Source organism: Dermochelys coriacea, chromosome 6 (genome assembly GCF_009764565.3).
Source record: "Dermochelys coriacea isolate rDerCor1 chromosome 6, rDerCor1.pri.v4, whole genome shotgun sequence".
In the NCBI taxonomy this organism is placed as follows: Eukaryota; Metazoa; Chordata; order Testudines; family Dermochelyidae; genus Dermochelys; species Dermochelys coriacea.
The window spans coordinates 697,128-709,558 of NC_050073.1; the positions used below are offsets into that span (position 1 = coordinate 697,128).

A 12,431-nucleotide genomic window follows, 5' to 3' on the forward strand; every position below is an offset into this window, starting at 1 on the left:
CGTTGAGGGGAAGCTCCTTCTGCCAGAGCTCCTCGGCCTCCGTCAGCATGTAGGTGTGACCGATCACCGCCCGCACCTGGCGAGAGGGGGGAGTCCATGGGGGAGCTCAGGAGCCCATGCGGGGGCAGGGATACGGGGTGCCAGGAGTCAGTAGGGCAGGCAGGAGGACAGGGATATGGGGTATTGGGGGTTAGTGGGGCAGGGACAGGGGCCCCGCTCACCTTGCCTGTCTTGATGTTGCACATGTAGATGACCTCGTTCTCGCCCGGGGGGTGGCGCGGCGCCGCTCCAGCACCTCCACCTCCATCAGCGGCACGTACTCCAGGGGCCCCCGGATGAGCCAGCAATCGCCCGGCTTCTGCTGCAGCTCACCGCCGTCCTGAGGGCGTCAGGGATCCCAGTGTCCCTCATTCCCCACCCGCAGCCCCCTGCCCCCCTGCTCTGCCGGTGCCCCTCACTCCCCACCCGCAGCCCCCTGCTAACCCAGCCCTGGACTCCCCCACCTCATCTGAGTCCTCCAGCTTGCTGAGTGCTTGCAGCAGCAGCCCTTCCTCCTCAGAGAGGATGTCTTGGATCCCCTCCTTCAGAGACTCCCCTGGCTGCAGGAAGTACGACTTCTCCCCCTGAAGTAACAAAGGGGGGGGCGATTTGTGAGAATTTCCACAGGTACCCAAGAAATGTGGGGAGGGAGCGTAGGCCTATAGTCTAGGTAATATGGTAATATCATTTACTGTGCATATAAACTAGAAAATATGGCAAGATCATGCCTCAATGAATATTTTATTCCTTTTCCCACTTATTGCCGAAGAAACAAGGCAACACCTGCCCAGACAGTCTGAAAAATATGGTTAGACCCACCCGACTCCAAGGTGAGGAGCTGCTTTTTCTATTATTCTACATGTAGCCTAGAAAATACAGTAACCCTTTTCCACCGAATGCATCCGATGAAGTGAGCTGTAGCTCACGAAAGCTTATGCTCTAATAAATTTGTTAGTCTCTAAGGTGCCACAAGTCCTCCTTTCCCCTTGCCTATCATCTAGGAAATATAGTAACCCCCCCTTCCACAATGGCCTTGTCAACCATCACCTTTAAAGTGGAAATACAGTAACTATCTGCTCCTATACTGAGTAATATGGTACCCCACCACCCCCGCCCCCAGCTGTAGCTGCTCCTATGACCTGGCAACAGACACTTCCCCCACCCATCTATAACTGCAGCTATAATCTGGTATATACGATAGAAAATAAAGAAACAAAGACAATAACAGAACGCCACTAGCCATCACTTTCAGCCCCCAACTAAAACCTCTCCAACGCATCATCAAGGATCTACAACCTATCCTGAAGGACGACCCATCACTCTCACAGATCTTGGGAGACAGGCCAGTCCTTGCTTACAGACAGCCCCCCAATCTGAAGCAAATACTCACCAGCAACCACACACCACACAACAGAACCACTAACCCAGGAACAAAAAGAAAAGGAGGACTTGTGGCACCTTAGAGACTAACAAATTTATTTGAGTATAAGCTTTCGTGAGCTACAGCTCACTTCATCGGATTCATTTCATGGTGTAGCTCAGGAAATCTTATGCTCAAATAAATTTGTTAGTCTCTAAGGTGCCACAAGTACTCCTTTTCTTTTTGCGAATACAGACTAACACGGCCGCTACTCTGTAACCCAGGAACCTATCCTTGCAACAAAGCCCGTTGCCAACTCTGTCCACATATCTATTCAGGGGACACCATCATAGGACCTAATCACACCAGCCACACTATCAGAGACTCGTTCACCTGCGCATCTACCAATGTGATATATGCCATCATGTGCCAGCAATGCCCCTCTGCCATGTACATTGGTCAAACTGGACAGTCTCTACGTAAAAGAATAAATGGACACAAATCAGACGTCAAGAATTACAACATTCAAAAACCAGTCAGAGAACACTTCAATCTCTTTGGTCACTCAATTACAGACCTAAAAGTGGCAGTTCTTCAACAAAAAAAAACTTCAAAAACAGACTCCAACCAGAGACTGCTGAATTGGAATTAATTTGCAAACTGGATGCAATTAACTTGAATAAAGACTATTCAATATAAATAATAAATAAATAATATAAAACTATTTCCCCATGTTTATTTCCCCCCCCTACTATTCCTCACGCATTCTTGTCAACGGCTGGAAATGGCCCACCTTGATTATCACTACAAAAGGTTTTTTTCTCCGCTGCTGGTAGTAGCTCACCTTACCTGATCACTCTCGTTACAGTCTGTATGTTAACACCCATTGTTTCATGTACTCTGTGTATATAAAATCTCCCCACTGTATTTTCCACTGCATGCATCCGATGAAGTGAGCTGTAGCTCACGAAAGCTTATGCTCAAATAAATTCGTTGGTCTCTAAGGTGCCACAAGTCCTCCTTTTCTTTTTGCGGATACAGACTAACACGGCTGCTACTCTGAAACCTGTATATACGGTAGCCAGCTCCTAGGTTAACCATACCAGTCTATCCACAGCTGTCTCTGTATTTCTACTAATTACGGTAGACAGCAATTCTGGGCCCCATTCAGCTACCATACTTACTAGGATACAGGAGGCTACAACAAAGAAGTAATTAGAAGGGTAAGTATGACATACCATACTGGCACCTCATTTACTATAATTACTCCCATAAATGTGCCCCACAGCTATACCCAGAGGTACTGTAATGTCAGATAAACAAAACTACCATATATGCTAGAACAAACATGTACAAACAATATTTGGTTACCCTATGTACTAGGATAAACATGCCCCCACAAGATATAGTTATCATATATAATGGTGTAAATACGCCCAATGAGATGCACATCATTACCATAGTTACTGACACAAGTGCCCCCCCCAACATAAAATGGACTAGCATAAACATTCCCCACGATACAGTTGTTCTATATTTACTAGAATATAAGTGACCCTTCAATCTAAAGTGCCCTGGTTCTCAGTAGAATACATATGCCCCACAGCACTACCACATTTAGTGGAATAAATGCGCCCCGGGAGCTATGCAGCCTTACCAGAGGCAGGGGAACAAAGCTTTACCTGAACATAGACACAGTACTATGGGTGCTACCTGCTACCGTATTCCCTAAAGCAACTGTGGGCCCGGAGTTTACACTAGTACCATATTGTCATGGTATACACATGGCCGCTATACCTTGATCACCTTCTCCTGGCCCAGCTGGGGCTTGCCATTGGGCCCCACTGGGTCGCACACCACGCAGTACTGGCGGCAGCTCAGCGTGGTGATGTCCACAATGCCCACCACCTCCTCGTAGACGTTGGAGATGTAGGCCTCACTCTGAGCTAGTGTCACCAGCCACTCCTCCCCAGTCCGGCGCACCATGTCCTCCGGGTCCCGGAAGGTCTTGGTGGTGCGGAGATGCAGCGCCCCCTGTGGGGGAAAGGGGAACACGGCCATCAGCATAAGGGGAGCCAGGTCCTGGCTATTCCCTCCTTCCCCAAGGAACCCCGACTCCGCCCCCATAGCCACATACTCTCCCCTCCCCCAGATCCCACTCTTCCCCAGGGTCCCCCACATCATCTCCTTGTCCATGGGGTCAACCCCACACTAGTCCTTCCCCCCCAGGTCACATCCAGCTTCCCCCAATTTCCTCCCCACCACATGTCCCTCCCCCCAAAGATCAGACCCATTTCATATCCTCCCAGTCCCTCCCCACCCTGGACTCCCCCATCCCCTCCACTCCCAGACAGCACCATGCCCCAATCTCATCCCTCCCCGCCACCACTCCCCTTAGGGGTGGGGCTGGGAACCCTCTAACCTCAGTCCCGCCCTCTCAGCCAATAAGGAGGCCACCTCACAGCAAGGGAGCTCCTTCCCCAGGTTGGAAACCCAGCCCCACCCTGTCCTGCCCCCTCCCGGGTGCAGATTGCACACACACCCCTGCCCCGGTCACACCGACTGCCACCAGCACCCCTTGCCCCCCCCACCTTCTCCGTCAGCACAAAAGCATCCACAATGTCAACCACCTCCTCAAACATGGCAGGGAGATAAGCACCCACTCGCTTCACCAGCCACTCCTCACCTGGGTGAGGGGAGAGAGACATGGCTACAGGTCAGGAGTGAGGGGCACCGGCAGAGCTGGGTGGGGGGCAGGGTTGGGCTAGCAGGAGCTGTAGGTCAGGAGTGAGGGGCGCCAGTGGAGCTTGGGGGACAGGCGCAGGGTTGGGGGGCTGTGGGTCGGGAGTGAGGGGCGCTGGGGAGACGGGCCCAGGACTGGGGGATTGCAGGTCGGGAGTGCGGGCGGCGCTGGGGGCTGAGGGTTGGGAGTGAGGGGCGTCGGCAGAGCGGACGGGGGGGTGCTACCTGTGACTCGCCAGGTCCCCTCCTGGTCTGTACACTCCTTGCGGGCCCGGAGCCGGATGGCCTGGTTGTGGCGGATGACGGTGGCCTGGATGATTTCACCACCTCCACCCCAGTCCGCACGATGTGGGTGCCTGCGGGAGGCTGGCGTTAGCCGCGGACGAGCCCGGCTGGCCGGGCTCTGCCCAGGCCCCCAGCCCAGCCCATTCACCTGGCCCCTCAAAGAAGAACTTGTCCCCGGCCATGTATTTCCCACCCTGATCGTCCTCAAAATCCAGCAGGGCCTTGAGGTGCAGAGCGGTGTTTGGAAGGACCACCTGCAGGGCCGTGATCCCCTGGGGGCAAGAGGAGGCTCAGGGCACAGCTCGGGGACAGGCTGGCTCCGGGCCGGGCGTGGGGCTGGGCATTACCTGCTGGATCTCCTCCCCCAGGTAGAGGGGGGAGGGGGGCTGGCTGAGCTGGATCTCCAGGTCCGCGTGCTGCAGCAGTGCCTGCCCCGAGGCATCGAACTGCACCCCAGCACCCGACGCCCGCACCACAGGGTGCAGCACCGTGCAGTAGTGCTGGGGGGGGCCACTGTCACCATCTTGGCTGGGGGGAAGACAACCCTGCGAGGTGGGGGGAACATGTCAGGTGGGTGCTGGGAACCAACCCCCATGACCCTGCCAGCCCCCCATAACCTCTCCTCCTGGTCTCCTCCCACCCCATCCCCTCCCCAGCAGCACAACCTCTCTCCCCACAGCCCCCTCTGCCCCAGGCCTGCCCCAGCTCCTGCTCCCCTCACCGCTCATTGTCCTGGCGGATGTAGGTCTGCGGCCCCACCTCGACGCGGGTCACGTTTGAGTTCTGGTCCAGCACGTGGATGTAGTGGTGGTGGGGGGATGCGGATGATGGATTCCTCGGCCATGTCAGCTATGGGGCAGGGCGGGTGGTTAGCAGCCCCTGGATCAGGCACAGGCCTCCAATCCCAGCACAAACAGAGCGACTGGCCCAGGCATGTTCCCAGAACTCTCTGCACCAGGGCCGCACCCACACCCGGGGCACCCCTGGGCCAGGACTGACCTCCCCCATGCCACACCCGGGGCGCCCCTAGGCCAGAATTCAACCCCCCTTGCACTAGCCCCAGGATTGCCTGGATACCATCTAGGCTGCGACCCAGCTTTGCCGAAGGGAAGGGGTGTCTGGGGGCAACCCCCCGCCCCAATCTCAGAGCCCCCCCTACATCCTGGCCACACATAGGTACCAGCTGTTTCCTGCAGGACACAGCTGAGACCCAGCTGACCCGCCCCCAGGCTGGGCGGGACCCGCTTAAAGGGGAAACGGAGCCGCCCCCGCCCCAGTCCTGGGCCTCCCTTCCCCCATCTCAGCTACACACACTCCAGTCCTGGCCCCCCTTTCCCCCTCTCAGTGCCCCCAGTCCTCAGCCCCCTTCCCCTGTCTCACAGCCTCCCAATCCTGGGGCCCCCTTTTCCCTAGGAAGGGATCCCCGATTCACAGCCCCCAGTCATGGCTAGGGCCCTACCAAATTCAAGGTCCATTTGGGTAAATTTCCTGGTCATAGGATTTTAAAATCAGAAACGTCCTGATTTCAGCTCTTTCACCTGAAACGTCCGGGTGTGGGAATTGTAGGGTCCTGACCCAAAGAGGAGTTGTGTGTGTGTGGGAGGGGGGGTATCGGAAGGTTATTTGGGGGGGTTGCGGTACCTCCACCCTCCCTTCTGGGCTCCTGTTGGCGACGGCGCCTTCGGAGCTGGGAGCTGGAGGGCGGCGGCTGCTGGCCGGGAGCCCCGCGCAAAACCATGGCCCGGCCCGGCCTCGCCTCGCCACCCTTCCTTCTGCCTGCCAAGCTGGGCCCTCGTCCGCAGCCGCCGCTCTCCGGCCACCCAGCCCGCAGGCAGCAGTGCAGGGCGAAGGGTGGCGATTCCGCAACCCCCCAAAATAACCTCGTGACCCCCCGCAACTCGCTCTTGGGTCAGGACCCCCAGTTGGAGACGCTGGGCTCCCCCGTGAGAGCTGTACAGGACCGGGGACGAGCGCGCAGGAGAGCAGCTTTCACGGCCGTGAATTTAGTAGCCCCTGGTCATGGGGTAACAGAGGGGGGGGCAGGGCAACGGGAGGGACCGGGGCAGGCTGGGGCCGGGCACGGCAGCGGGAGGGGGTGGGGGTGGGGCACCAATTGACGCTTGCGCAGTGGGAATGGGGCCCCGCCCCACAGCAGAGCCCGCGACCGTCGGGTGACCGGGGCCCCTCGGGTCCGCAGCGTTTCTGCGAAACCTTCCGTCCCGCCTCTTGGTTGCGCATGCGCCATTTCACGTGTTCCCCGCGCGCAGAGGCACCTGCGCATGCGTAGTTCTCACCCATGTCCCATTGTGCGCATGCGTATATCGGCAGTCCTTTTTTTCCTTTCGTGCGCATCTGCCAAGCGACTCTACTTTCCCTTAATGCGCATGCTCCGGTGCTTTTCCCTCCCCCCTCCGCACAGAATTGCGCACTGAGCGTGCACGTTTCTGCCACAGTCCCTGATGCGCATGCGCTTTTTGTTATTTTCCTCCCTGTGACGTCACACACGCCGCCATCTTGTCCTGCCCCTCATGCGCACGCGCCTCCCCTACCCTGTCGCTCCCGCTTCGCCGGGTGCGTGCGCGGCTCCCCACCCGGCGGGCGCCCTGATTGGCCAGCGTCCGGGCGGGGGCGGGGTTAGCGCCAAATACAAACGGCCGCGGGCCGCGCGCGCTGCAGCTTCTGCCGGACCTGAAGGAGAGCAGGCGCTCGGTGGGCGCGAGGGGCGGGACGGCGGGGAGCCCCCATTCCTGTCTCTCTAACCCCCCCGTGGCGGGCACCATGCCGTCCCAGCAGCGAGCCGGCGGGGCTCAGCCCCGCCGCGCCAGCCCCCCAGCCCGTGTGCGAGTGTGCGTCCGCCTGCGCCCCTGCAGCCACGGGGACCCCTGCGTCCGAGGTCTGGATTCCCGCTCCCTGGAGATCATCAATTGGAGGAACAAGAAGGAGACCATGGCGTACCAGTAAGTGCGTGTGTGCGTGCGTGCGTGTGCGTGTGCGTGCGTGCGTGCGCGCGCGGGGGGCCCTAGCCAGGGGGTGCCCCTGTGCTGAGATCCTCCCTTGACGTCACAGCCCTTCCCCCACCCCCCTTCTCTGTCCTCCAGGTTCGACGCCTTCTATGGAGATCAAGCCACCCAGCATGACCTCTACACTGGCTCAGTGCAGCCTGTCCTGTGCCACCTGCTGGAGGGGCAGAATGCCAGTGTGCTGGCCTATGGGCCCACTGGTGCTGGTGAGCAAGGGGGAGGCTGGGCTGACGGGCTGATCCCGGGGAAGGGGACTGTGGAAGTTGAGGAACTGATTTCTTGCCTTCCACCCCAGGTAAGACGCACACCATGCTGGGCAGCCCAGAACAGCCAGGAGTGATCCCACGGGCGCTGCGGGATGTCCTGCAGATGACACGGGAGGCGAGCTGCTCACCCAGGGGTGAGGAGTGGGACTACTCAGTCTCCATGTCCTACCTGGAGATCTACCAGGAGAAGGCAAGTATGGGGGTGGGGTGAGGACAGTACTGGGGGGAAGAATTGTCTAGCCAGCTGCTGGACCCATTGTTGGAGATCCACAGGATGGGTACTAACACCCTAGCTTTAGAGCAGTCTCTGGGAGGCCTCCTTCATTGAGCCAGACTTCCAAGGGGTCCCGCTCTTCCTCCAGGGGAGGCCACGGGCCTCACCACCTCCTTAGGCCGGAGGAGCCTGCAGCCCCTCCACTTCCCACGTTGAGCTCTGTAGACTTGTACAATCTCCAGCAGTATCTGCAGGGCCATGCTGCCAGTGCTGGCAACAATGGGTTCGTTAGCCAGCTGCACAGTGTGGCAAATCCTTGGTTAGCCAGGGAAGGAAGTTACAGCCCAGCCCATCCTGGTCAGCCCAAGCCCTGTGCCTCTGACTCCTGTTGGCCCAGTTCAGGTGTGTCCTCAAAGCCTGCAGAAGCCAACCTTTAACTAGCAGTCCCTCCCTGGTCCTGCGTTCTCTAGGTGGGCAAATGCTGCTCGGTCCCCGAAGAGAGGTGGGTCGGCCATGGTCCTGTCACTAGGTATCAAAGCCCAGGTGACTGGGATTGCCATTGTCTTCTTATAAACTCTACTGATGGGGCCTAAGGCTCCAGGCAGCTTGGAGACATTCACACCTGTAGGTTTGCCTACCCTGAGAGCTGACAGACCTTCTCCCCACTGCATGATGGTGCAGCATAGAGGGGAAACTGAGACACACAGGCTTCATCAAAATGACACAAAATTCCCACTTTGTCTCACCCACCAGTCTGAGGGGGGCTGGCAGGTGTATGTGGGGGTGAACTAGGAGGGAGATGGGCTGGTAGGATCTTGCTGATCTGGGATGGGCTGATGGGGGATTCCCTCTTGGTCAGGGGTGAGGAGAGAAACTGAGATACCAGGGGACAGATGGGTGAGGCGTGTGGAGATGTGCACTGGCTGGGGCTGGTGAGATAATGGGGCAGGGAGAATCCTGGCAGTCCAGGATAGAGGTTGGGGGGTGCTGGGAGCCCTGGTGGGGATGCAGCAGGATCCTTCCTCTGATGTTTCCTCCAACTCCAGGTGCTGGACCTGCTGGAGCCGTCACAGCAGGACCTGCCGATCCGGGAGGACCGGGACCGGAACATCCTGATCCCGGGGCTGACTGAGCGAGAGCTGGGAGGCTTCGGGGACTTCGAGCGGCACTTCCTGCCAGCCAGCCGCAACCGCACTGTAGCCTCCACTCACCTCAACGACCGCTCAAGCCGCAGCCACGCTGTGCTGCTGGTGCGGGTGGCGCGGATCCAGCAGGCACCCCCCCACCGCCGCCGCACGGCCAAGCTCTGCCTCATCGACCTGGCTGGCTCTGAGGACAACCGGCGCACCGGCAACCGTGGCCTGCGGCTGAAAGAGAGTGGTGCCATCAACACCTCCCTGCACGTGCTCAGCAAGGTGGTGGACGCCCTCAACCAGGGGCTGCCCCGTGTGCCATACCGTGACAGCAAGCTCACCCGCCTGCTGCAGGTGCGCTGGCTGCTGGGGTCCTCCCCTGGAACAGGGGTGGGGCCGGGGCCAGAGGCTGCGGGGGAGGAATGCACGCTGGGGTCCTATCCTGGGACGGGGGTGCACACACCAGGACTCTGCCCTGGCACTGCTCCCACCTGGTGTTCTCCTGCAACAGAGCAGGGAGCTCTTGGGTGTCAGAGGCTCAGTATCAAAGTCTGATGTGGGGCCTGGAGCAGAGAGAGCTGAGGGGGACAAAAACCAAATACTGCGGAAGGGGCAGCACCAGATGCACTGTCCCCTGCCCTGCCCAGCTCTGCCAGCGTGAGGGGACTGGTGCAGGACTCTTGGGTTCTCTCAGCTCTGGGAGGGAACTGGGGGCTGGTGGTTAGAGCCGGGGCAGGTGCAGGACTCCTGGGTGTTCTCTCTCCCCAGGACTCCCTGGGGGGCTCAGCTCACAGTGTGATCATTGCGAATGTTGCCCCCGAGCAATGCTTCTATTTTGACACGCTGAGCACGCTGAACTTTGCTGCCAAGTCCAAGCACGTGGTGAATCGGCCCTTCACCCAGGAGACACTGCAGGCCCCAGGTAAGGCTGGGCCGGGCCAGGCTGCCTTGTCCATGGGGCTAAGGGATCAACGGGGGGGTGATCCCAGGGGTTGTGCCCAGCCTGGCCTCACCCTTCTCTTCCCACAGCTGCACGCAAGAGACCTCATGAGGATCCTGAAGCCGGCAGTGCCAGCCCTGGGGCCAAGAGTCCTCACAAGGAGGAGCCCCCTGAGGCCAAGCCGCTCAGGTGAGGGGTGGGAGCCCTGGGGAGGGGGTGTGTGGGGGAGCGTGGTGGGGAGTTATTGGGCTAATGGTCAGTCTCCTCTCCCCCAAGCTCCCTGCTGCCCCTGGAGCAGCTGGACCCAAGGCTGGTGCAGCGGCTGCTGGGCCTGGAGCAGCTGGAGAAGCAGCAGGGGGATGCCGGACGGAGGCTGCCGCTCCTCAGTACCCCCCGGCGGGAGCGGGTGGCCCTGCTGCGCCAGCTGGAGGAGACGCGCAGTGAGCTGCAGGTGGGTGAGCCCCATGTCCATGTGCTGCTCCCTGGGGACCCCCAGAGCCCTGCCTGGCTCCCTGTACCCTTACACTTGACCCTGGGGACCCCTGCACAGCTCCCCTGCACTCCCCTGCTCCACCCAGCTCCTGGGAAACCCCCACCCCGTAACCTGTTCCCATAGACTGCCCCATAATGCTTCTCCCATTGCTTCCCTGGTTCCCTCCAGCCCCAAACCCCCTTGTGCTCAGCTGGCCTATGACTGTCCCCCATGTGCCCTCCACCTGCCCTCCCCACTGACCTGGCCTCCCCTACAGAAGCTGAAGGAGAGGCAGAGGGAGCTAGAAGCTGTGGCACTGCTGGACAAGGCCTGTCAGCCCAAGCCCCTGCACAACAGCAAGGCACCCCCCAGGGCCCGGAAACAGGCTGTGGTGCTGCCCCTGCAGCAAGGTAAGGGGGCTCAGGGCCGCAATCCTGGCCTGATCTAAGCACTAGACAGCACCCTTGTTGAGAGAACCCTAGTGTCCTGGCTCCCAGCCCCTACCTCTAACCACTGGACCCCACTCCCCTCCCAGAGACAGGATGGAACCAGGTGTCCTGGCTCCCAGTGTCCCCCCTGCTCTAACCACTGGACCCCACTTCCCTCCCAGAGCTGAGATGGAACCCGGGGTTCTGGCTCCCAGTGCCCCCCTGCTCTAACCACTGGACCCCACTCCCCTCCCAGAGCCAGGAGGGAACTGGGTGTCCTGGCTCCTAGCCCCCCTAACCCTGCCCCCTGCTCTGCAGTGCACACCCCCCTTGGGAAGCAGGCCATGCCCAGTGGAGATGAAGGGGTCCTGGTCATACAGAGGAAGCAGGTGAGAGGGGCTGTGCACAGGGTGTCTTGGAGGTGCATTGCTGAGGGGGGCATGAGTGTGGGGGGGCAGTTGGGAGGGCTGGGACAGTAGGGGGTGGAAATAGGCAGGGTGGGGTGAATGGGGGAGCTAGTTGTGTCGGGGGGTGGATTGCTGTGCTGGGGGACCCCTGGTAGTGGAAGGTCACAGCCCCTAGCCCATGTCTCCCTCCCAGGGCCAGGCAGATGGGCCTGGGGCTGAGAACCAGGCTCCACCCTGGGAGCTGATGCTGCGCCCTGACCTGCTGGCCCGGAGCAGGGAGAACCTGCTGGTGCTGCTCAACCAGGGCAGTGCCAAGGAGCTGCGTGCCCTGCACCGCATCGGGGACAAGAAAGCCCAGCTCATCATGGCCTGGCGACAGCTCCATGGGCCCTTCGCCCAGGTACCTGCTGGGGGGGCTGGGGACGCAGCCTGGGGGGGTGAGGTGGGGGCCGCGGCCAGGGGCACAGCCCGTCACTCTGCCCCTCTCTCGCAGGTGGAGGACCTTCAGAAGGTGGAGGGGATGACAGCCAAACAAGTGGCCTCTTTTCTGAAAGTGAGTGGGTGGGGTTATGGTCCAGGGCAGGGGGGAGGCACTGATGGGGGCTGGGGGCCTGTGTCAGTGTCAAGGCCTTAGGGGGAGGGACAGGGGTGGGGGGGAAGCTGTGGGGGGGGCAGAGAAGTGGCTTAGGGGTGGGGGCAGGGGTAGGGGGTGGAAGCTGGGGGGGCAGAGAAGTGGGGGAGGCTCGTGGGGGGCAAGAGGTGGAAGCTGGGGGTGGCTTAGGGGTGGGGGCAGGGGCATGGGGCGGAAGCTGTGTGGAGGGGGGAACGGGGGGGGGTTCTGCTGCTCTAACTCGCTGCTCTTCCCCAGGCCAACCTGCTGAGCGCCCTGGGCCGTGTCTCGCTCGCACCCCCCGCTCAATAAAGGTCTCTGTGTCCGTCACCCCGACTCCGCCTCCTCCTTCGCCGGCGCGGGGACCCCCACCCCAGCAAGACCCTTAAGTGTCGGCCAACGTGCGGGGGGGGGGAGGGCCCGCCCCTTTAAGAGGCTCTGCCCCTTTAAGGGAGGCTGGGAGGGGGAGTGCCGTGGGCATGGTGCGGTGCGGGCTGCGCGGACACTACTATCTC

The 12,431-nt window shown here is 60.2% G+C and overlaps 2 protein-coding genes across 2 annotated transcripts in view; one reads left to right on the top strand and one right to left on the bottom strand.

Moving 5' to 3' along the window:
• Positions 1-5,270, bottom strand: part of LOC119856742 (major vault protein) — a 6,486-nt gene extending 1,216 nt beyond the window's left edge. The window contains 13 exon segments of the mRNA XM_038404700.2: positions 10-76; positions 222-268; positions 271-379; positions 504-623; positions 3,197-3,433; positions 3,991-4,085; positions 4,367-4,459; positions 4,462-4,497; positions 4,575-4,698; positions 4,774-4,935; positions 4,938-4,971; positions 5,148-5,236; positions 5,238-5,270. Coding sequence (XP_038260628.2) covers positions 10-76; positions 222-268; positions 271-379; positions 504-623; positions 3,197-3,433; positions 3,991-4,085; positions 4,367-4,459; positions 4,462-4,497; positions 4,575-4,698; positions 4,774-4,935; positions 4,938-4,971; positions 5,148-5,236; positions 5,238-5,270 — 1,246 coding nt within the window.
• Positions 5,271-6,931: 1,661 nt separating this feature from the next.
• Positions 6,932-12,246, top strand: KIF22 (kinesin family member 22). The gene is made up of 12 exons (XM_038406658.2): positions 6,932-7,383; positions 7,525-7,652; positions 7,742-7,902; positions 8,973-9,413; positions 9,828-9,981; positions 10,089-10,188; positions 10,276-10,450; positions 10,749-10,881; positions 11,218-11,288; positions 11,500-11,706; positions 11,800-11,859; positions 12,175-12,246. Exons 1-12 carry the CDS (start codon positions 7,205-7,207, stop codon positions 12,226-12,228), a joined length of 1,863 nt encoding a protein of 620 aa, XP_038262586.1. The 5' UTR covers positions 6,932-7,204; the 3' UTR covers positions 12,229-12,246.
• The last annotated feature ends 185 nt before the right edge of the window (positions 12,247-12,431 follow it).

Coding starts and splice junctions, on each gene's coding strand:
- KIF22 (XM_038406658.2), top strand. CDS start 7,205: ATGCCGTCCCAGCAGCGAGCCGGCGGGGCTCAGCCCCGCCGCGCCAGC. Junction 9,982..10,088: donor GGAGACACTGCAGGCCCCAG/GTAAGGCTGGGC, acceptor CTCTTCCCACAG/CTGCACGCAAGAGACCTCAT. Junction 11,707..11,799: donor TCCATGGGCCCTTCGCCCAG/GTACCTGCTGGG, acceptor CCTCTCTCGCAG/GTGGAGGACCTTCAGAAGGT.